Below are 22,234 nucleotides of genomic sequence, written 5' to 3' on the forward strand. Positions count from 1 at the left end.
TGAAAAACATCAACCCAGTACTTGGTAGGAACAGAAGACTAAGCTATTAATGACAGTCCTGTTTCTACAATATGGCGATGACGCCGTTCAATAGTACCATTTTGAGCATGTGAATATTGACATGTAATTCGATGTGAGATGCCAAAATTTTGGAGTATTTTTGGAAGGAGATAAAATTCACCCCCCAATCTCTTTGAATTGCAATTATTTTGGAAGAAAAGGTATTTGCAACATATTTAATAAAAGCTAGAAAAATAGTAGTAACATCAGATTTGACACGAAGAGAGAAAAATCAAATGTACTTACTAAAGTCATCAACAATAGATAAATAAAAACAAAAACCACTAGAGGACAGCACAAGCTCTGGTCTCTAAAACATCTAAAAATAAAAGTTGAAATGGTTGAGTGGATCGGGATGGTGACGGTGGGTGTGGATGTGGTAGTGCATGGGATTTTGCTTGGAGACAAGCGTAGCAAGGTGACAAGTTATTTTTTGTATTAATTGGAAGTTGAAAATGCCAAATAGTAAATGAGGTAGTACGTGGAGAGGGATGACCAGGACGTGAATGTCATATTTGTGGAGAAGTCACCAATAAGTGCTTGTTTGGGTGGAGAAGTCATAGCCGAAGCATCAGATGGAAGCACATATAAGCCATCCTTAACGGGTCCCTGAAGAAGAACCTCCTATGTGCGTAAATCCTTCACAAGAAAATCAGATGAATTAAACTCAAAAGAAACTGAGTTATCAAGAAAAAATTGATGAACAGATAATAAATTGCGAGAAATTGAAGGAACATGAAATAAATGACGGAGAAGAAATTTGCCAGATGGAGTTGGAAGAATCCCAGTGCCAGAATTTCAAATTGAAATAGATGAGTCATCTCCTATGCTGACTTGGTTAGTGTCGTGATATGGGTGGGAGTCCAAATTCAAGTTTGAGAAATCAGCTATAAAATGGTTTGTGGCCACTGTATTAGGAAACCAATTGTTGGAAGAATCAGGGAAGTAAGGGTAGGCCGTGTAGTTGGCTGAAAGAGACTGTGGAGGAGGGGACTGATAAGTCTGATTAAAGCGATAGTAACAGGTTAAAGCAGTGTGACCCATTTTCTGACAAACCTGACACATCGGACGATTTGGGGAAGGAGCTGTAAAGAAATTTGAGGAAGGAGAGGAACTAGGAGCACAACCTTCACTGTAACGCCCCGACCCCAAGGGTTCGGAGAGTTAACTCATATAACTTGAAAGTCCATTCCAACAATACTCATGTATTTCGAAATCCAAGAATATATACTTCCAAAACTTCAAATTAAACGTATATACTTCAAATTAATAAACCATACATACTCACATATCAAATCCTCAATCCAACAACCCAAATAAAATATCAACTTTTCTCCATGTCTCAAATAACAAATCAGAATATAATAAAATTGACATAAGTCTCCATAAACCGTCTAAATCTAATGAAATCAACTTAAAAAAAAAATAATATCCAACAGCAGCACTAATATCGCGAGATCCCAATAACTATTCACCGCTATTCTTGTCCACAAACCCAAATTCTGATCCTCAACTGAACCATCAATGTCATCTGAAAATATTATGAAGAATTAGGAGTAAGTTATCAAGAACTCAACAAGCAGAGAGCATATACTAACATGTAAACATGAGCATTTATAACGTTGATATGCAAAACAAAACATTTTCTTTCAGAATGTAGAAACAACATATTTTACTTTCGAAATGCATAATCCAAAACTTGGTGCAAAACATCAGAGCGAAATTTCTAGAAATACAAACTTATTCCCTAAAAAGAAAATCCATTGGCATATCCAAACTGAAACATTATATTTATATCATCTCATAGCATCACATCGAGACTAATACCATGTTTAACCCCCATGGTAATGTTATAAACCACCATTATACCCGTGGCTGGGTCATATACCATGTTTCACCCTCGTGGTAGGGTTATAAACCACCATTATAACCTTGGTTGGGCCTTAACAGAAACAGAACGGAATATCATCGGAATCAGATCACATTTATATACAGAATCAGAACTTCATGCCAAGGTTTTTAGATGACACATCATATTAAAACAAAGTACTGAATAATTTCAGATCATTTCACATGTTCGAAATAAACATAATCAAAATATTTTCATTTATTCATAACAAAAATTTTTAGATTTTCATATTCGCTCTTTTGCATAGTTCAGAAACAAAATGTACAAAATTGACTCACGTCTATACCAGTCATGACAGAAAATACTTTCTCTTATATAGAATTTATGCAAATGCAGAATAAACATTTGAGGTCGTTTTCAGATTTCTTTTCAAAAACAAACATGCTTATTTTCAAAGTCAACCTCATTTGATTTCTTTTATGCGAAACTAGTATATGAACCCCGCTTACCTGACTTCCGTGTATTATCTATACCTTGAGTTGAAACTCTAGTAGTAACACCACCTAAAAAAAACATATACCCAACATTTAATAAACCAATCCAGTAAGCTACTATTTATTGAGTAATAATTCAAAACAGCCCATTTTTAACTCAATAACTATCATAAATTTAAACCCGACCAGTCTCCTCCTCAAACCATTAGCATTTAAACCCCATCACCGCCACTAACATCTCCACGCAGCAGCCAAATACAACTCATACATCTTACCTCTTACCAACATGCCTTTAATCAAAGACAATCAACCACAAAACACCACTCCACCCTTGATCACTGCTATTCCCACCAGCCATGTAATTAAAATTTCACACCAAAACCATATCAACAACACCTTATCAACATTTCACAACCAACCATGTAATTTCTAAAAAAAAATATACTACCTTTACTATACAATCAAGACATAAAAGCTTTCAGATTAGGAATAGAAAATACAGATCATAATATTAAGTATATAAGTAAAATGATACTATCACTATAGATTGACTTAGATTCTCGAGTTTAGTACGATCAAAACGAAAGCGAACGGACCCTGCCTGAAGATTATATCAATGCCCTGTGACACAAAGGCAGTGTTACTTGTGATTTACACTTGCAGTTAACGAATATCACTCTCAAAAGTTTCGGAAGAGCATCACCTAATAGAGTTACCAATGGCTTCGCACAACCTCAAATCAAAGTAACCCACAGAATTCTAAGCCCAAGACTCACTAAAATCTAGTGAAAGAAAAAAAAGTGATTCTGCACAAAGGGAAAAAATTTGAGTGGTCTGAAAGTGTACACGATGAGTTCAAACAGAGAGAGGGAGAGAGAGAGATGACTCACCGTCGTGGAACCCAGCCAACGGCGACGAGCTTTCGAGGACACATAGAGATTGTAGTGGCAGCCAAGGACGAACCAAAACCTGTGAAAAAGGGAGGGTTCTGAGTAGTTCAAATGTGGTGAGGGAAATTTCTATGAAACTGAAAATAATTGTAGAACGTGGGAAGAGACACATGGGATGGGAGGTTTGCGGAACTGCAGTGCAAATGAAAGCAGAAACTCACGTAGAAGAGAAACAGTGCAGGAAAAAGGGGAAAAAAAACACTCACCAAACGACGCCGTTCGAGCCTCCCTTCAAGTGATCACCATGGGCCGGGCTTCGTGCAATCGGACTGGCTTCAACGGAAACTGGGCTTAGAGCCCGAGTATTACATCCACCCCAACCTCGTTGAAAGCCACAGCCACGGCTTCGGTTTGGTGGTGTGGGTGAAGAGAATGGTCGAACTACAGTGGAATGTGCAGCCATTGGACTGCTAGAAAGAATCGATTGAGTTTGGTGGGCAAGTCGAGATTCGTGATTGAGGAGGTAACTGAAGATTTATGAGGAAGAGAATGGATCTGGTCTAGTAGAGATAGACGTGACCAACGATTCATAGTCAGAATCGAGGCTAGCCAAGAGGTATATATTGAATTCAGAGGAGGGGAGAGGGTGACTGGCAACATGAAGAGAGGTAGAGAGTGCTTTGGCTTTATTGAAATAGTTAGAAATCGACTCAAAGCCCTTCTTGAGAGTGGCTAATTGCATGAATTTGCATAAGATGTGCATTTGTTTGGGAAAAAAAAAAGGCCATGAAGTGTCATCCATACCTCCTTAGATGTTGAATAGTCAAGAACATGGACAAGAACACTGTTAGTGAGGGAAAAATTGAGGGAAAAGATAATCAATTAGTCTTGGAGAATCCATTTGTCATGATCGGGATTAGGCTAATCACTAATAACGGGTGGAGGTTTGGGGCAGGAACCATCTACAAAACCATATAGTTGGTTACCCTTGAGAAATGGTATTACTTGGGCTTTCCAAAAAAGGTAATTTGTAGAGGTAAGTTTGCTGGTAATGAGGTGGGCAGCGGAGGAGGTGATGGTAGGAGTAGGTGTGGGGTTTTGTGAGGCCATGGAGAATCGAGTAGATGAACATGAGTCCTAAAGGCTCTGTGATACCATAAAGAGAAAAGCACTACACCTATTTGAAGAAATGCTACAGAGAGACTTTTGACTACGCAGAATTCATTTCATTCTTGAATAATTCCTCAGTACAATAGTGCAGTATTTATAGACTTTTTGAGCCTATATTTCAGACAGTAAATTCTAGAGAATATTTTACAAAATGTGTTCATATTCTGTTATGGAAAATATTCGAGAATCTTCTACTTTATTCCAGTATGTTTATTGTGCAATTCTGTTGAGAGTTTGTTGCAGAAACTTCTTCGGATGCTGAGTCACTATGTGCTCTATTAGGAAGTGACCTTTGTTACATCTTCTGGAAGAAAACAAACCTTTGAATAGAAAGTTCCAACAGAGGAAATACAAGCTTTTGGGTGTTGGGCAGTTGCTATTCACATATAAGAAGGTGCCTGCAAGGCAAGGAAAGCTATGCTTATCTTAGTAATGCATTTTTAGGGTAAATTATACCTAGCATGTCTTTTTTGGCACTATCGTTATAGCTCTTTATGACTTGGAATAAAATATATATATTAATTGAGGAATTTTCTCCCTGACGTAGAAATGTCATTTGAAACACGAAAACCCGCCCCAAGTTACCTTCAATGGAACTTATACTTTCATGAAAGAGATCACATGATAATTTTGTTCTCAGCCATTGTGAGGACTGAGGTTTACAATATGTATTTGATATACCAGGTGCTCCTGCTTGAAAGTATACATGAACTGGGATGAAAAATATAAAAATTCTGGTTTGGTCCAAAGGTTTCCGGGGGAATAAAAAAACAGAAATAATTTGTAGTTTTCTCATATTTCTAGAAGATTTCTATTTTCTTTCCTATTATTTGAAAGAAACAGTGGCTGATCACAAAATGGAAAACAGGTAGAAATGGATATAACAGCACCTCTCACGTCCATATCTATGGTAAGACAAACCATGACTTACAAAGATCATTAGACTTGCACTGTGGAACAAAAGGGAAAGAATGTCATGGGAGAAATTCATGACAGATGCCATAACAAATAGGGATTATCGAAGCATAGAGATACATCAAACATGTGGGACAACACTACCATGCAGAATTGTAGAATTACAAAGAAGAAACACTTTCACCCCGTGATGCATTACGTCTGGAAGTTGAACCCCATTCCATGGCTTCTGCCACAGCTCGTTGTCGTTCACTTGTGCTTTCTTCATCATGAAGATTCCCATTTTCACCCACCATTATTTGGTTAGATGGTGGAGAAGGATCGTCAAAAGATGCTGCAGCTGCATCTGGACCACCGGTCCCAAGGAAACTGAGAGCACTGACAACATCGATCATTAAGGGTCGAACTGATGGTTCCTCCTGGAGACACATGGCTGCGACTGCTACTGCTTGGTGTAGTGCTCTGACAGGGAAATCACTAAGAAGAAGTGGATCGGCTAGCTCTTGGAATCTATGAGGATCCTTAAATACAGGTCGTGCCTGATAAGAGGAAACAAATTCAGTACATTCTAGTCTGATAAAGATCTTCAAGTTCCCTCAACAGAGAGAAAGATGGACACATGAAATGTACTCTACAGCATTTATTAAGCATTTAATGCTGTCCAAAAAATGCATATGTTAATAATAAATGTCGTAGGGCTCATTTTATGCATCTGCGATCTTTTTCCTTCTAGTCAATGAATTGACAAGATAACAAAAATTTGAAAAAGAATGGCCTAATAGAAACGGGAGAAACATACCCAAGTCACTAGATTTTGCTCCTCGGTACATCTCGTGTTGTCAATGGCTCTCCTTCCAGTGATCAGCTCCAATAAAACAACTCCAAAACTGTACACATCCGACTTCACTGTGAGTTGTCCAGTTCTTTGATACTCGGGAGCACAATACCCATATGTCCCCATGACTCTTGAAGACACAGACTTGTCCCCAGCAGGTCCAACCTTGGCTAATCCGAAGTCAGAAAGTTTGGCATTGAAATCCTTGTCCAGCAAGATGTTTGAGGATTTTAAATCACGATATATTACAGGTGGACTGGCCTCACCATGTAAATATTCTAGGCCCTTGGCAGCTTGTAAAGCTATTTTCATTCTTGTGAACCAATCTAATGGCTTTTTCCCTGGTGCTAGATCTGAACATCCAAATATTTTTCATGAAGATCAATGGTGTGTAGTTTTCTGATGCAGGGTACACATGGTTATTGGGAAAAGATGCATAGAGAAATAGGTAACGTGACAAAATCATTAGGGGGTTTTACTCTTTATGTCCCAAACTATCAAACTTAACATCTTGTATGTTTCTACTACTAAAATTTGACAAATAGCATCATTGTCTAATTATGACTGGTAAGATAGACTAGAAATAGGTAACTATGACAAAAGAGTAATGTGACTCATCATCCCAATTCTCATAATCCTTTCATCATCCCATGATGTGACATTAGATGATTAGAGATTTTATTATATTTCATCTGTGAACCTATCATCTAATACCACATCATGGGATGATGAGGATGATGAGAAAAAAGATGATGAATAGATTTACTCTGTGACAAAATCTTAACTATCGGATCTCAATAAAGAATGTACATTGCAACTTTTTATAGTTTGAGGCAGATCATTTGGAATGCAAAATGCCACAAACTTCAAATACTCACCCCCATATTTATCTATACCTTGTAATAATTAATTTTAGAAACGAAATATAAAAGGGTTAGTACCAAGTAGATGTTCCTCCACAGACCCCAATGGCATGTACTCGTACACCAGAAGTCTCTGCTCCCCATCAGCACAATATCCTATCAGATTCACGAGATTTTCATGGTGTAAGGCGCTTAACATCAATACCTCAACAAGAAACTCTCTATTTCCTTGCAATCCATTCCTATCAAGTTGCTTCACAGCCACAACCTGAATAGAAACAACCGCAAGATCACTACTAGAAATCTTCTAGAAGTTTTGCATGAACTGTGGAAGCTTTCAAGGCTAGAAAAAAAGCATCAAACAGGAATGTTTTTACCTACCCGGCCAATTTTCTCAAGTCGCCCCTTGTAAACTCTTCCAAATCCACCTTCACCTATTAGGCATTCTTGTCTGAAATTCTTTGTCGCCGTGGCCAATTCACGGAAAGTGAAAGCTTGGGCTGCATTGTTGTTGTTGGCAACTTCTTTACAGGAATCCTTCTTCTTGGTGGTTTCAACTGGTGCCACCTTTGGCTTTTGATTTTCTGAACAAGATATCTCTTTTTGTGAATGTGACAATTTAATTAGATTTTCCTAGAGTACCTCCAAATTAGAATTAGAATTTAAGACAAGGTATTATGATACCATGTTAAATCATAAATTGTTTCAAGAACTTAGATTAATTGAAAATGGTAAATTTTAATCACTTACTTAACCAACTTTTTAAAAGGATTATGCTAAAAACCCAGCAGTCTCATAATAATTAAGGTGGTCGCTTAAGAGAAGCCATTTCTATTCACTACAATCTACCTAATTAAAGAAAACCTAGTAATTATAAAATACTTCCATGAAATTGCAGAGGTGAAGGTGATGAACTGACCCAGCCTTGGCTGTTGTGGAATGGCTGCGTCTCTACGAGTGGAGGCGCCAGGCAACTCTTCCTTCCTTCCGCCATCGATCTTCTTTGATGATTTCTTCTCATGGGATGAAAAACAGGGAAAACAACTCATTTCTTGTACAAAGAATTTTCTCTGTTATTCTCCCCTATTTTGTCCTTGAATTCCCACTTTTGCGATACGTCCCAAAAAATGATGTATGCACTAGCTAGATAAACTATTTGAAGAGGAAAAAAAAAACTTCTAAACTCGATAATGGATATAGCTACAAAGTTTTCATCGAATAAATTAGAGAGAGAGAGAGAGAATGCAAAACTTGAGCTTCGTCTAAACTCGATAATGGATATAGCTACAAAGTTTTCATTGACTCAAAATGCTGATCGGCAATGCAAGCTTAACCAAAATCCCAACGTCGACAAAACCCCCATGCATGAAACTTAAAAAAAGAAAAAAGAAAGATTCAACAAACTCACCAAAAAGCCACGAACCTTGCAGAGGGAATTAATGGAGGCGAAACTGAAATGGGTTGACAGCTTTTGGCGTTCCCGCAAATGATGGAGAGACGTAGGTAGAAAGGGAGGTTTTGGAAGTTCGTAAATGTGACAGTCTTGAATACAACACATACTGCAACATAACTAGAAACTCAATAATTTTTTCCAAATTTTAGCTGTGTTTTTTATCTGTGTTTTGAAAAAATTATCTGTGTTTTGAATACAACGAGAACAATTCTAGAAATTCACTTTTTTCAAAATTTTTAAGAGTTTGCCCAGAGTTAATACCTTAAACCTATATTTAGTATTATTTCATAAATTAAATAACGATCACGGTGGCAACGTATACAGATCTCTCTTTAATTATTTAAAAAGTAATACTACATCCACATATAGTCTTGGAATGCGCAAGTACAGTCATTTTGAAAAAGAATTGAATGTACTATTAAACATTATTATTTTTTATGTGGGTATCGTATTTATTCATTTTTTTAAAGTGATTGCACGTCGTTTATGCACTCACGACTGCAACTATCATTTTTTTTATTTAAATTATATCGTTAAGCTTAACTCAACACATATAATAGTTGATTAAAGACTGCATTTGGATGCTGAGGTAAAATTAGATAATTTGAATTGATTTGTGAATTGTATAGTATTTTGTGAATCTCATTGAGATGTGTTTGAATATAAATAGTAAATGGGATAAATGCTGAATCAGAATTTAAATTCAGGATCTATATTCTGGTATTAATTTGTCCTAAAAATTTTTTAAAAAATTATATCGTTAGGACCTTAACAAGATTCAAGTATTTTTTTTTTCTCGGCAAGTTAGCTATTTCATTATAAAAATTGGGAAAAGAAATACATAGTTTGAGTATTAAAATATTACAAACAGGAGGATCCTTTCAACTATGAAATTTCAGCAGTGTTGGTAGAGAGGGGCAAGTTTCTATAATGATGATTGGAAGTAGCCCATTGTGCTATTTCATGTGCACATCAATTTTGTGATCGATCAATTTTACTTACATCCCAGTCTTCAAAGGATTGAAGTAGATATCTTGAGTCCGATGAAATACCTTGAATTTCCCAATCAAATATGGAATTATGGTCTGAAATAGAATCAATCCACTTGTTGGGAGTCTCCTTCAATTTATAATTTTTTCAGATTTCTGTGATGTGCCTCTTGGATGCCTTCAAACACTATTGTTGCTTCACCCACAAGAGGATTGATGTTGTTAGTGAAACTTGTGGTAACGAATGGGGCTGCCATCACTTGATTTGCAAATGGATGTTGGGGTGCATTCTTTTTCTCTAATTGCCACATCAAATTGAAGCAGGTTAAAACCTTCTCTAATAATGTGTGCTCTGACTGTGGGATGATCGTACTTCTTAGCCGAAGCTGAGATGTGGTTCGAAAAAAGAGAGGCTACAGATAAGACAATCTGAGTTGGTGATGGTTTGAAGGTTGTGTGGATGACTTTGTCTCTGAGGAACCAAATGCAATCCATAGCTAAAGATGCAAATAGTTGGAAATTTTGAGATTCTTCTTCAGGAATCAAAAGAGAGCTTGAGGGATTGAGGATTCTATTTATCCGGACTGTGATGGGAAACTCATTAAATTTTGATATGTCAATGGGCCAACTTGATTGCCTCCATAGAATTCTGGCAAAAGAGTAGTTGAAGAACAGATCGTGGAGGGTTTCCTCTTATGATTCACAAAGGGGACAGAGTATTTGATCAGCATTAAGATTGATGGCTGTTTTGAGAAGTGATTTTGTGGGAAGAAAGTTATGAGCAACTTTCTAGATTAGAAGTTTGAGGCGGTCTTGAATTTTGAGTTTACACAACTTTTTCCAAGAAATGTCTGAGACAATTGTTTCGGAGGTATTAACCAAAGCTACATAAGAAGACTTCATAGAGTAATTTCCTAAATAGTTGTAACACCCCGCATTTTAGTGTATTTTTACTAAATGATTATTTTTATTTATTTAAATTTTATTCTCGTATTTTAAAATTGGTTGGATTTTTAATGAGTTTATTTCTATGATTTTAATTTGGTGAAAATTATTTTTATGTGCTTTCTTAATATTTATTTATTGTTATGCATTTAAATTGCTTTTAATATTTATTTAATTACTGTGGGATTTAATTATTTCAATTTGACTTTACCATTACGTTTAAATTATTTTGATTAACTTGAGGTTTTGAAATCGTTTCCGTTGGATCATTTTTGTGACCCAAGTTATGAGGATTGGACCTCATTTCTTTTCCCTCTATTTTTCTTTTCCTTTTCTTTTTCTTTTCTTTTCTTTTCTTTTTTTTCTTTTTCTTTTTCTTCTTCCTGGTTTCCTCCCCGGTGCGCGACTCTCTCTCTCTCTCTCTCTCTCTCTCTCTCTCTCTCTCGCCGTGCATTCCTCTCTCCCCCAGCCCGCCGCCATGCGCCGGCGGTGGTCAACACCGCCCGGCTCCTCCGCTCCCCCTGCCGCCGGCGATCACCCCCCTCCATTTCCAGCTCCTCCATCGCCGCCGTTAACCACCACGAACCCATTGAAGCCGCGGCGTTCCATGCACCACTGCGCCGCCGTCGCGCCACCTCCGGCCACCATCTTTCTACCACTTCATCCCCGACCTCTTGGCAACCCATTGGACCCAACCCCAGCTCCGATCCGTCACCGGTGAAGCCCCACCAAGTCCATTTCCGATTTGTGTATTTTTGGCCTAAAACCACCCCTTGCGCCGCCACCCACGCCAAACCACCACCACCACTAGCTTCACCGACCTCTCTAGGCCCTACCCTACCATTTTTGGGTCTTCGTTTGTCCTCGTTGAAAAGTGGGTATCTGTGACCCACGGCCACAGTGTATTTTACACTGTGGTGTTGCTCAGACATCACCACTTGCAGCTTCGTGATCCTCCGGAAATTATTATATTGCACTGTAAGTATTTCTCCAAAGAACTTTCGTAATTTAAATGTATTTTTGCACTAACCCATTTCACTGTATATTTGGCATGCCGGACTGAGTCCGAGGAGTTCGGGGGTCGGATGGATTTGTGATTGGAGTTGTTTGGTTGGATTTGATTGGATTGGTCATTGTTGGTTTGGATATTGTGTTGGTACATGTGCATTTCATTATTTCATGCATGATCATGTTTGTAAAAGAAAACTGGGTTTTCGTGTATTGCATTCATGTTCATGTGTTTATGAAAACTGGGTTTTCATGTGAGAATGGATTTTTGGTGCGTGTGTATCACGACCCCAAGCCGAGATGGGGTATTAACTCGGTGGAGCTCCTCTGGTTACTCGGGAGCGGAATATACTGAGTAACGTCCCCTGGATTGTCGCCGGGCGACAATGGGATCGGACGAGATGGTCTCGTGCCGACTCCGTGGTCCTTTTGCTGGCGAGGACTAGAGGATGTCTGGCCACGTACGCGCTGGGCGCGGAACTGGGCATCGCTCGTTGCGTAGTGTGGGTGCTTGGCCATGTACGCGCTGGGCGCGGAACTGAGCACCGCTGCGAAGCCAGGACGTGCGGATGGTCCATAGGGGAGGCCATGGTGCATATGGAAATAATGCATGGTGCATTTGGAATTAATGCACTATTTTCTGGGAAAATAGTGCGAGTTGGTTTTTGGGTAAATCATTTTCTGGGAAAATGTTTTACGGATAATTTGGGCCAAAATGAGATTTTGGTGTGTGTTGGAAAATTATCATTTTTGGGGAAAATGATGTTTTGTGGAAAATGCATATTTTTCATGTGCATGCATGTTAGTTGCATTTAATGCATTTTTTATTACGTTGTTGTTTGGGTTATACTTACCTGCGATACCATTTTGTGGTAACGTAGATTTTGATGCTGAGGAGGAGGAGGGCGAGCCTGAGGAGACGGCTCTGCCTAAGGAGTGATCTGGGATCACTCGTTTGTATATCTGGAACTATTGTAAATTAGTTTATGGATGACTGTATAACTGCTATTTAAATCTTTACTGATGTTTGATTGTAAATAAATTCTGGTACTTAGTTGACTATCTGCTGCGTTATTTTATTTGTACACTGTTGCATGTACACACACTGGCACTTCGTTGGGATGTGTGACCGTGTTGTTACTATCCTGGTGTCTCAATCTCTGTGTATTTATATAAGGGGGATTGGGGGCGCCACAGGTGGTATCAGAGCAGTTCGACTCTGGGTAAAACCACATGTCCCTTAAGATAGTACCAGAAAATTATTTTTATTATTATTTTAAAATAATAAAATTTTTGTTTAAGTGGTGTAAGTTAAGTTATTTATTTTATATTATGAGTTTATTGCTATTTTATTTTATGTTAATTGATGTTATTTGATTTATTTGATTTTATTGCTTTAATTCGTGTTTACCTTTGGTTGAGTATGGTTTTATTGGCTTTATTTATTTTATTGTATAATAATTCTGTTGTTTATTTATTTTATTGTATAATAATTTGGTTGTTTATTTATTTTATTGTATAATAATTTTGGTGTTTATTTATTTTATTGTATAATAATTTTGTTGTTTATTTATTTATTTGTATGTCATTTTAATTTAATTGTTTTATTTTATGGCGGATTATTTTATTGTTATATTTATTTTATGGTGAACTACTTCCTTAGTTTTATGCATTTTGTCATATGTTATTTTATTTATGGAATTTTATTTTATTTTGTTTTGTTCGAAATTGAAAGGCGGGTTAAGGGTTATGTTATGACAGGAAGATGGTACGACTGAGAAGGCCATTGTTAGGCTTAAACATTGGTATAGTAGGCCTGAACTCTTGGTGATTGGTTGTTTTAATATCAAGGCTTGAACATCAGGATCTGGTTGAACTCTTTGGATTAGGTACTCAAGTTGCTGCTAACGAGGGGAATAATTTTTAATTGCTTAGGATAATTGAGGATTTAGGTTCCGTAGAATTTAGGTAATGAGTCTTTGGGGTAGGAGGTTGTAAGTTCAACGAATGTCAATGTTAGATTTATGAGAAGTTCATCTAAGGTTTGTGGCCCCATAGTTTTTTAGAAAATAAGTTAATAGGATTTAAGCTGGTAGGTTCAACAAGCAATTAAGAGATTACTTAGACTAGAAGTTTTTGATCTTGCTGACCTCGATAAGCAATTTGATAACATTTGGGGTTTTAGAATTTACAAGTTTTATAAGGCGAATGTTTTAGATTTAAGTTCATCAATCTTGAGGATTTCAGGAAATGATTTATATCTGGGTTAAGGTTTTAGAATTTCAGAGTTGAATGGCTGAATTAAAATAGGATTGATCTGAGTTGAGTTACTGATATGAGAATTTTTTTTTTTAGGGGAGAATTTCTTTGGAGATGGAGGATGTTGATCTAGTTCGGTTAATAATTGTTTTTAGCTTGAGGTTACAGTGACAGGTTAATGATTTAATCCATATCAATTTTAAGGATAATAGATGGTGACGATTAAAGAAATGATTCTTATTGATTTCGAGGATATAGGTTTAGTGATGGAAATGGTAATGATGATCACCTGCACGTTTGGAGGATTATTGGTTTTGGCTAAGGGTGCGTAAGATTGATGTATAGTAGTGGTGAGTGATTATGGATTTCGGAGAGTATAGGTCCTAGTCTCATTTGGTTTGGAAGAAGTGGTTTTGGTTGGTGTGGAAGAGGAGTCAACACAATAGTAGTAATTCAAGAGACCTTGGCTTGGAGTTTTTGGTGAGTCGATCGAAGTGTGCAATTGAAGTGGGTTACTCAATGAATCATGGTTGGGAATAGTTATTGTGATTATCTTCAGGAATTAATTGTGACTTGAGGTTACCTAGGAATTTAAATTTTTGAGGCTATACATTCTTTTGGAGTTTGAGCATCTAGTTGGTTGAATGAAGGACATTGTTATTTAACTTGAAGAGAGATTGATGGGATGTCACGTATGGTATATGAAAAGATATTCGAAGTTGAAGCTTAGGCATCAACAGTGGATAATATGATCAAGTATGTGGGGGTAATAAAGCATTAGGATCCTTGGATGCTTTGCAATGGCTTTTGGTAGATTGAAGATTTGATCAGTATGGTTTGCCCTAAGGTTTAATAGTGATGTGCTATTGAAGGAACTAATTGTGTTAATACTAGCTTATTGGAGTAGAAATAGGTGGGCGAGTTACCAAGGAGGTTTTGTTAATGTTTTGGTGAAGTCAATGGTGGTTCGTTGTGAGTTAGTCACCGTTAGATTAGATGTTGTTTAGAATGTAGATGATGAGCTCTCGGGTTTAGGTTGTTAGGTAGAAGTCTCTAGGCACTCTTTTTGATTCGCTAGGTTAGAATTGAGTCTTTTAAAGTATGTTCCTTATCGTAGATGAGACAGATGTATTTTGGGTTGAGGTTGCTTATTTTTAATTTGGGATGCTGAGGTTGGTTGATATTGGTTTTCTGTCAATGATCATGGATGTATTTTATAGAATTTGATTTTGATCAAGGCAGTAGAAATTAATTGAGGAATTTGAGTTAGAACTCGTGGTTTTGGGAGAGAGTATTTTTTTTTTCTACCAAATTGTGATAAGAGTTTTGGTTAGTAGGAATGGAGCCACCATGTACTCGATGGTGTTAGTTTCATGAGAACGTAAGTTTTATACATGAGGCGAATATCAGAGTGCGCAGCAGAAGCGTGGTATTTTTGTTGTAGTCAGGAGTTCAAATTGTGCTGATTTGAAGAATTAATGGTGACTTGAATTTTGAGAAGATACTTGTGATTGGCGATTAATCATTTGGTTGTGCAAAATCTGTTACTGATGGTTAACATTGGAAGTGGCTATTAGGTTTCCAATAGTAGAATTCAATAAAGGTTTAGAAGTTGGAGCATAGGAGTTGATTGCAGTTGGCACATATTATTGTAAGGGCTTTTGATCATTGGAATTTATTGGATGTTGTATTAAGGTTCTAGAGGAAATGAGATTTTTTGGATAGCAGTCACTCTAGGAATACTGGTCGTGATGTGTCATTGGGGGATTAAAATGAGTATGTTGGATAGTGCCATGTTCATTGAGGAATGTGCCACGTGCCGTCAAGTTAAGGCTGAGCATTAAAAGACCTACTGGTAGACTTCAACCTCTCCCTATTCCAGAGTGGAAGTGGGATGATATTTCTATGGATTTTGTTGTGGGTTTGCCGAGGACTCCTAGTGGGAAGAACTCTATTTGGGCGATTGTTGATTGATTGATCAAGAGTGCTTATTTCTTGCCTATTATTAATACTGACTCTTTGGGTAAGTTGACTCGGTTATATGTTAAAGAGATAGTGCGTTTGCATGGAATACCCAAGAGTATCGTGTCAGATCGGGACTCGCGATTCACGGTCCATTTCTGGAAGAGTTTGCAGGCAGCATTAGGCACTAAATTGAAGCTTAGTTCGGCGTATCACCCTCAAAACAGACGGTCAATCAGAGCGTACTATTCAGACTCTGGAGGATATGTTGCGGTCTTATATCATGGAATTTCAAGGAAGTTGGGAGAATCATCTGCCGCTTATCGAGTTCTCTTATAATAACAGTTTTCATTCCTCCATTCAGATGGCTTCGCATGAAGCTTTGTATGGAAGGAAGTGTAGATCGCCTTTATGTTGGGATGAAGTTGGCGAGAACAGATTGCTTGGGCATGAGATAATTCAAGAAATGAAGGATCAAGTTCAGTTTATCAGGAAGAAGATGGCTGAAGCGCAAAGTCGCCAGAAAAGTTACGCAGATACAAGAAGAAGAGACTTATCCTTTGAAGTAGGTGATTGGGTTTATCTTAAAGTCTCTCCTATGAAAGGCGTTAAGCGCTTTGGTAAGAAAGGAAAGCTTAGTCCAAGATATGTTGGCCATTTTCAGATCGTAGAGAAGGTTGGGTTTGTTGCTTATAGAGTGGCCTTGCCAGACTATTTTGGTGGTATGTTCTTAGTCTGCTCTTAGTTGAATCTTATTCCTGTCTTAGTCTTAATGTTGACCTTGCCAATTTCGAGGACGAAATTTTATTTAAGGGGGGAGGATGTAACACCCCGCATTTTAGTGTATTTTTACTAAAGGATTATTTTTATTTATTTAAATTTTATTCTCGTATTTTAAAATTGGTTGGATTTTTAATGAGTTTATTTCTATGATTTTAATTTGGTGAAAATTATTTTTATGTGCTTTCTTAATATTTATTTATTGTTATGCATTTAAATTATTTTTAATATTTATTTAATTATTGTGGGATTTAATTATTTCAATTTGACTTTACCATTACGTTTAAATTATTTTAATTAACTTGAGGTTTTGAAATCGTTTCCGTTGAATCATTTTTGTGACCCAAGTTATGAGGATTGGACCTCATTTCTTTTCCCTCTATTTTTCTTTTCCTTTTCTTTTTCTTTTCTTTTTTTTCTTTTTCTTTTTCTTCTTCCTGGTTTCCTCCCCGGTGCGCGACTCTCTCTCTCTCTCTCTCTCTCTCTCTCTCTCGCCGTGCATTCCTCTCTCCCCCAGCCCGCCGCCATGCGCCGGCAGTGGTCAACACCGCCCGGCTCCTCCGCTCCCCCTGCCGCGGCGATCACCCCCCTCCATTTCCAGCTCCTCCATTGCCGCCGTTAACCACCACGAACCCATTGAAGCCGCGGCGTTCCATGCACCACTGCGCCGCCGTCGCGCCACCTCCGGCCACCATCTTTCTACCACTTCATCCCCGACCTCTTGGCAACCCATTGGACCCAACCCCAGCTCCGATCCGTCACCGGTGAAGCCCCTCCAAGTTCATTTCCGATTTGTGCATTTTTGGCCTAAAACCACCCCTTGCGCCGCCACCCACGGCAAACTACCACCACCACTAGCTTCACCGACCTCTCTAGGCCCTACCCTACCATTTTTGGGTCTTCGTTTGACCTTGTTGAAAAGTGGGTATCTGTGACCCACGGCCACAGTGTATTTTACACTGTGGTGTTGCTCAGATATCACCACTTGCAGCTTCGTGATCCTCCGGAAATTATTATATTGCACTGTAAGTATTTCTCCAAAGAACTTTCGTAATTTAAATGTATTTTTGCACTAACCCATTTCACTGTATATTTGGCATGCCGGACTGAGTCCGAGGAGTTCGGGGGTCGGATGGATTTGTGATTGGAGTTGTTTGGTTGGATTTGATTGGATTGGTCATTGTTGGTTTGGATATTGTGTTGGTACATGTGCATTTCATTATTTCATGCATGATCATGTTTGTAAAAGAAAACTGGGTTTTCGTGTATTGCATTCATGTTCATGTGTTTATGAAAACTGGGTTTTCATGTGAGAATGGATTTTTGGTGCGTGTGTATCACGACCCCAAACCGAGATGGGGTATTAACTCGGTGGAGCTCCTCTGGTTACTCAGGAGCGGAATATACTGAGTAACGTCCCCTGGATTGTCGCCGGGTGACAATGGGATCGGACGAGATGGTCTCGTGCCGACTCCGTGGTCCTTCTGCTGGCGGGGACTAGAGGATGTCTGGCCACGTACGCGCTGGGCGCGGAACTGGGCATCGCTCGTTGCGTAGTGTGGGTGCTTGGCCATGTACGCGCTGGGCGCGGAACTGAGCACCGCTGCGAAGCCAGGACGTGCGGATGGTCCATAGGGGAGGCCATGGTGCATATGGAAATAATGCATGGTGCATTTGGAATTAATACACTATTTTCTGGGAAAATAGTGCGAGTTGGTTTTTGGGTAAATCATTTTCTGGGAAAATGTTTTACGGATAATTTGGGCCAAAATGGAATTTTGGTGTGTGTTGGAAAATTATCATTTTTGGGGAAAATGATGTTTTGTGGAAAATGCATATTTTTCATGTGCATGCATGTTAGTTGCATTTAATGCATTTTATATTACGTTATTGTTTGGGTTATACTTACCTGTGATACCATTTTGTGGTAACGCAGATTTTGATGCTGAGGAGGAGGAGGGCGAGCCTGAGGAGACGGCTCTGCCTAAGGAGTGATCTGGGATCACTCGTTTGTATATCTGAAACTATTGTAAATTAGTTTATGGATGACTGTATAACTGCTATTTAAATCTTTACTGATGTTTGATTGTAAATAAATTCTGGTACTTAGTTGACTATCCGCTGCGTTATTTTATTTGTACACTGTTGCATGTACACACACTGGCACTTCGTTGGGATGTGTGACTGTGTTATCACCATCCTGGTGTCTCAATCTCTGTGTATTTATATAAGGGGGATTGGGGGCGCCACAATAGTGATGAGTCCATTTTATTTTATCTTGCACTTGGGAAAAGTTATGCCTTAACAGAAGGATTTTGAGAATTTCTTGGACTGAATGTGGTGAGAAAAGGGTGTGACGAAGGAGAGAACACCATCTCCTAGGTTCCTCAAGTGTAAGCTCAACAACCTTCAGGGTGAGATCACTGATGGAATTATCTGGATTTGGTTCAGGGATGTGAGTGTCCATTGTTGGAATCCAAGGGTCTAACCAGACCTGGATTGAGACCCCATTGTTAATCTGAAAATAGATACCATTTTTGAGAAAAGTTCTATGTTTTAAAAGGCTTTTCCAGAATCAAGGTCAGAAGACTTTTGCTGAATCTAAAAAATGCTAGAATTTTTCAGATATTTCTTTGTTAAAAAATCTTTCCAAAGGCTGCTTGAGTTGTTGATGAGGGACCAGAGGAATTTCATGTTGAGGGCATTATTGAAGAGATGTCAGCTTTTAAGACCAAGACCACCAAGAGATTTTGGTATACAGATTGATTTCCAGGATTTTGGGGTGAATCTTTTAGTAGAATTATGATCCTTACCCAACCAGAATTTTTTGAACATGCTATCAATGTGAGTGGAAATAGATTTTGGCATTCTAAGAGTAGTCATAGTGTATGAGGGGATTGAAGCTGCGATAGATCTGATGAGGGTTGTTCTGCTAGCTTGGGATAAGACTTTTGTTTTCCACCCCTGAAGTTTGTTTTCGATTTTTTCAATGGTTTCTTTGAAAAAGTTTTTTTTTTAAGGCCCGATGAAGAGTGGTAGGCCTAAGTATTTGAGTTTTGAGGGCAAGTCTTGAAATCCAGAAAGTTTTTGATTTCCCTTTTTGAGCAAATTGGAGTATTATTGCTAAAATAGATAGTGGACTTGTTGTGGTTGGTCTTTTGACCAAACCAAGCAATGTATATATCAATGCAGTTAGCAAAGGCAGCTGTTGTGGAATGGTTTACCTTCCCAAATAGAATGAGGTCATCTGCAAAGAGAAGATGAATTATAGAAGGACCTCCTCTAGATATTTTGATACCTTCAAGATGGTTGAGATTTTCTTCTCTAAAGATGAGGCGGGAGATGACCTCGTTTCCAATAATGAAAAGGAATGAGGAGAGTAAATCTCCTTGTCTAAGATCTCTTGATGGTTGGATGAAACCAGAAGGTGAACCATTTATAAGAATGGAATAAGAGATCGTAGACAAGTATTCTTTTATCCAACCTATCCATTTTTTACTAAATCCTTGGATTTCAAAGATTTTGAGGATGAAAGGTCACTCCATATAGTAAAAAACAAGATTCACATATTTATTTATTCACAGTCAATTATTCAATATCCGGAGACACTCTTGTATGTTTTATATTTATTTATTTTTTTAATTTATTTATTTTTAAATTTAGAAGGTTTACTTAGTTGCCGTTTGGATAATAAGATGAGATGAGATAAAACAGTTTTAGATAAAAGTTAAAAGTTAAATAAAATATTGTTAGAATATTATTTTTTAATATTATTATTGTTTTGAGATTTGAAAAAGTTGAATTATTTATTATATTTTATGTGAGAAGTTGTAAAAGTTATAATGATAAAATGAGATTAGATGAAACCGTTTTTATATCCAAACGAGCCTAATAAAGGCGGGCACATAGAGGTTAAGTTCTTGAATTTTGAGATGGGGACTTGCATCTTGCATGTATTATTTTCTAGAGAAATGCTACATATCTATAGTCGTGAAATATACAAGTGTCGTGTAATTGTTTTAAAAAAAATAAGATCTATTATTAAAAAATTAAATTTTTTATGTAGATTCTGTATTTACTTAATTTTTAAAAAAAATTGCGTGAGGCTTATTGATTCGGCAACTATAAATATCACTTCTCTAATTTTTAAAATGCATGAGCAGGGCTATATCATGGATAAACCGAGGAGAAGAGAAAGAGTATCATCTCTCTCGTAAAAAAGAATAAAGCATGTTTCACAGTCTCTGACTCACTACTGGTATCCTCCAATCAATTGAAAAAAAGATCTCATCAAGCTATTGTTCAAAGGTTGCGGCAACTATGCCGTCCATCTTGACCGTTGGGCGGTATACCTAGCATAATTATTTTTTTTTTTTATATATTTTTAACATATTTAAATATATTTAAAAAATAAAAAAATATATAAATATATTTAAAATTACTTCCTTCATCACTAAGTAAAATATATATATATATATATATATATATATTTGACCAATGGTCAAATGGAGGTATCAAATAGTGTGGACATAGTAGTGTTTTTCATTGTTCAAATTTAAAAATCTTAAGTGAAAAAAAAAAGCATAAAAATGGAATAAATATCCGTATAAACATTTTGAATAATATTAAATGAATAATAAATATTATAAAATTTACTTTATATATATATATATATTTTTTTAAGAGTAATGTTATATACAATTGTAGAGTACACAATGTAATCGATTTGAAAAAGAATAAAAATTTACTATTAAAAAATTAATTTTTTTTATTTAAGTCTCATATTTACTCATTTAAAAAAAAATATTTATACACTCTACGACTGTAAATATCTTTTTTATTTGTTAATATTCTGAAGTTCGGTCAAATTTAAAATTTGGTTATACTTTGACGGATCAAAATTAGCTACGATGGTTTCCCCTTCAAAGAAAAGAAAAATGACTAAAAACAATTAAAGCTAATCCTATCATGTTTCCATTTATTCCAAAATGATTTCTCGTGCGTCGCTAGAACTCTACTCGTCTTCCTTTCAAGGTCTTTTTTTCTGTTTTTTTTTAATCTCTGGTTTGTCACCGTGACATTCCATCTCATGTAATTATTATAATTTTTAAATTTATATAAAATATAATAAATAATTTAAATTTTTTAAATTTTAAAATAAAAATAATATTTTATTCTACTTTTAATTTTAATTTCATTTTCATCGTGTAACCAAACGAAACTGGATTTCGGGTCGTCTTCGCAATTGAGTCAAACCAGTATTTTTATGTATGTCTTTGCAATTTCCATTTTCCCTTGACGAGGAATGTATACAAAGGGACATTTTGCAAAGAAAAATACTAGAGACACCGTTCCCCCTTCCCGTTTTGGCTTCCCGCTTGACGTGGGTATGCCCCGTGGAATTTTTTTTTCCTTTCTTTTTTGCTTCATTTCTTTTTTTCTTCCCCCGTCGTCTTCGTCTTCCAGTATCCCTGGTATCCATTTCGTCACATTTTTTTTTCCTTTCGTTTTTCTTCCCACATCGTCTTCCCCATTTCATTTCTTCTTCCCCATTCCATTTCGTCTTCTCCATTTCATTTCTTCATCCAAGATATGGAACATATTTTCTTCTATTACCTTATCTCCAAAATGTTTTCTTAATTGGAAGAGATGAATATTAATTCAAATTGATCTGCATATCTTTTCCCCTATTTTCGTCTCCTTGAAGTCTTTGAACACAAGATACTACTCTCTGGAAGATGGGCGACGTTTATGCATAGAGT

The 22,234-nt window shown here is 37.1% G+C and overlaps 1 protein-coding gene across 1 annotated transcript; it reads right to left on the reverse strand.

Moving 5' to 3' along the window:
* Positions 1-5,337: 5,337 nt before the first annotated feature.
* LOC121253005 (probable serine/threonine-protein kinase PBL26) lies at positions 5,338-8,662 on the reverse strand. Its single transcript, XM_041152879.1, has 6 exons — positions 8,485-8,662; positions 7,996-8,089; positions 7,458-7,660; positions 7,155-7,344; positions 6,178-6,566; positions 5,338-5,917 (listed from the first exon to the last, which is right to left on the reverse strand). Exons 1-6 carry the CDS (start codon positions 8,632-8,634, stop codon positions 5,540-5,542), a joined length of 1,404 nt encoding a protein of 467 aa, XP_041008813.1. The 5' UTR covers positions 8,635-8,662; the 3' UTR covers positions 5,338-5,539.
* Between the last annotated feature and the right edge of the window lie 13,572 nt (positions 8,663-22,234).

This window comes from Juglans microcarpa x Juglans regia, chromosome 2S (genome assembly GCF_004785595.1).
Source record: "Juglans microcarpa x Juglans regia isolate MS1-56 chromosome 2S, Jm3101_v1.0, whole genome shotgun sequence".
NCBI classification, from domain to species: domain Eukaryota; kingdom Viridiplantae; phylum Streptophyta; class Magnoliopsida; order Fagales; family Juglandaceae; genus Juglans; species Juglans microcarpa x Juglans regia.

Bases quoted from the DNA above. Each gene is read 5' to 3' on its own strand.
- LOC121253005 (XM_041152879.1), bottom strand. From the start codon at position 8,634: ATGTGTTGTATTCAAGACTGTCACATTTACGAACTTCCAAAACCTCCC. The intron at 7,345-7,457 runs GTAGGTAAAAAC...GTTTCTATTCAG, and splicing joins GACTTGAGAAAATTGGCCGG to GTTGTGGCTGTGAAGCAACT. The intron at 6,567-7,154 runs GTACTAACCCTT...TTGGATGTTCAG, and splicing joins TGTGGAGGAACATCTACTTG to ATCTAGCACCAGGGAAAAAG.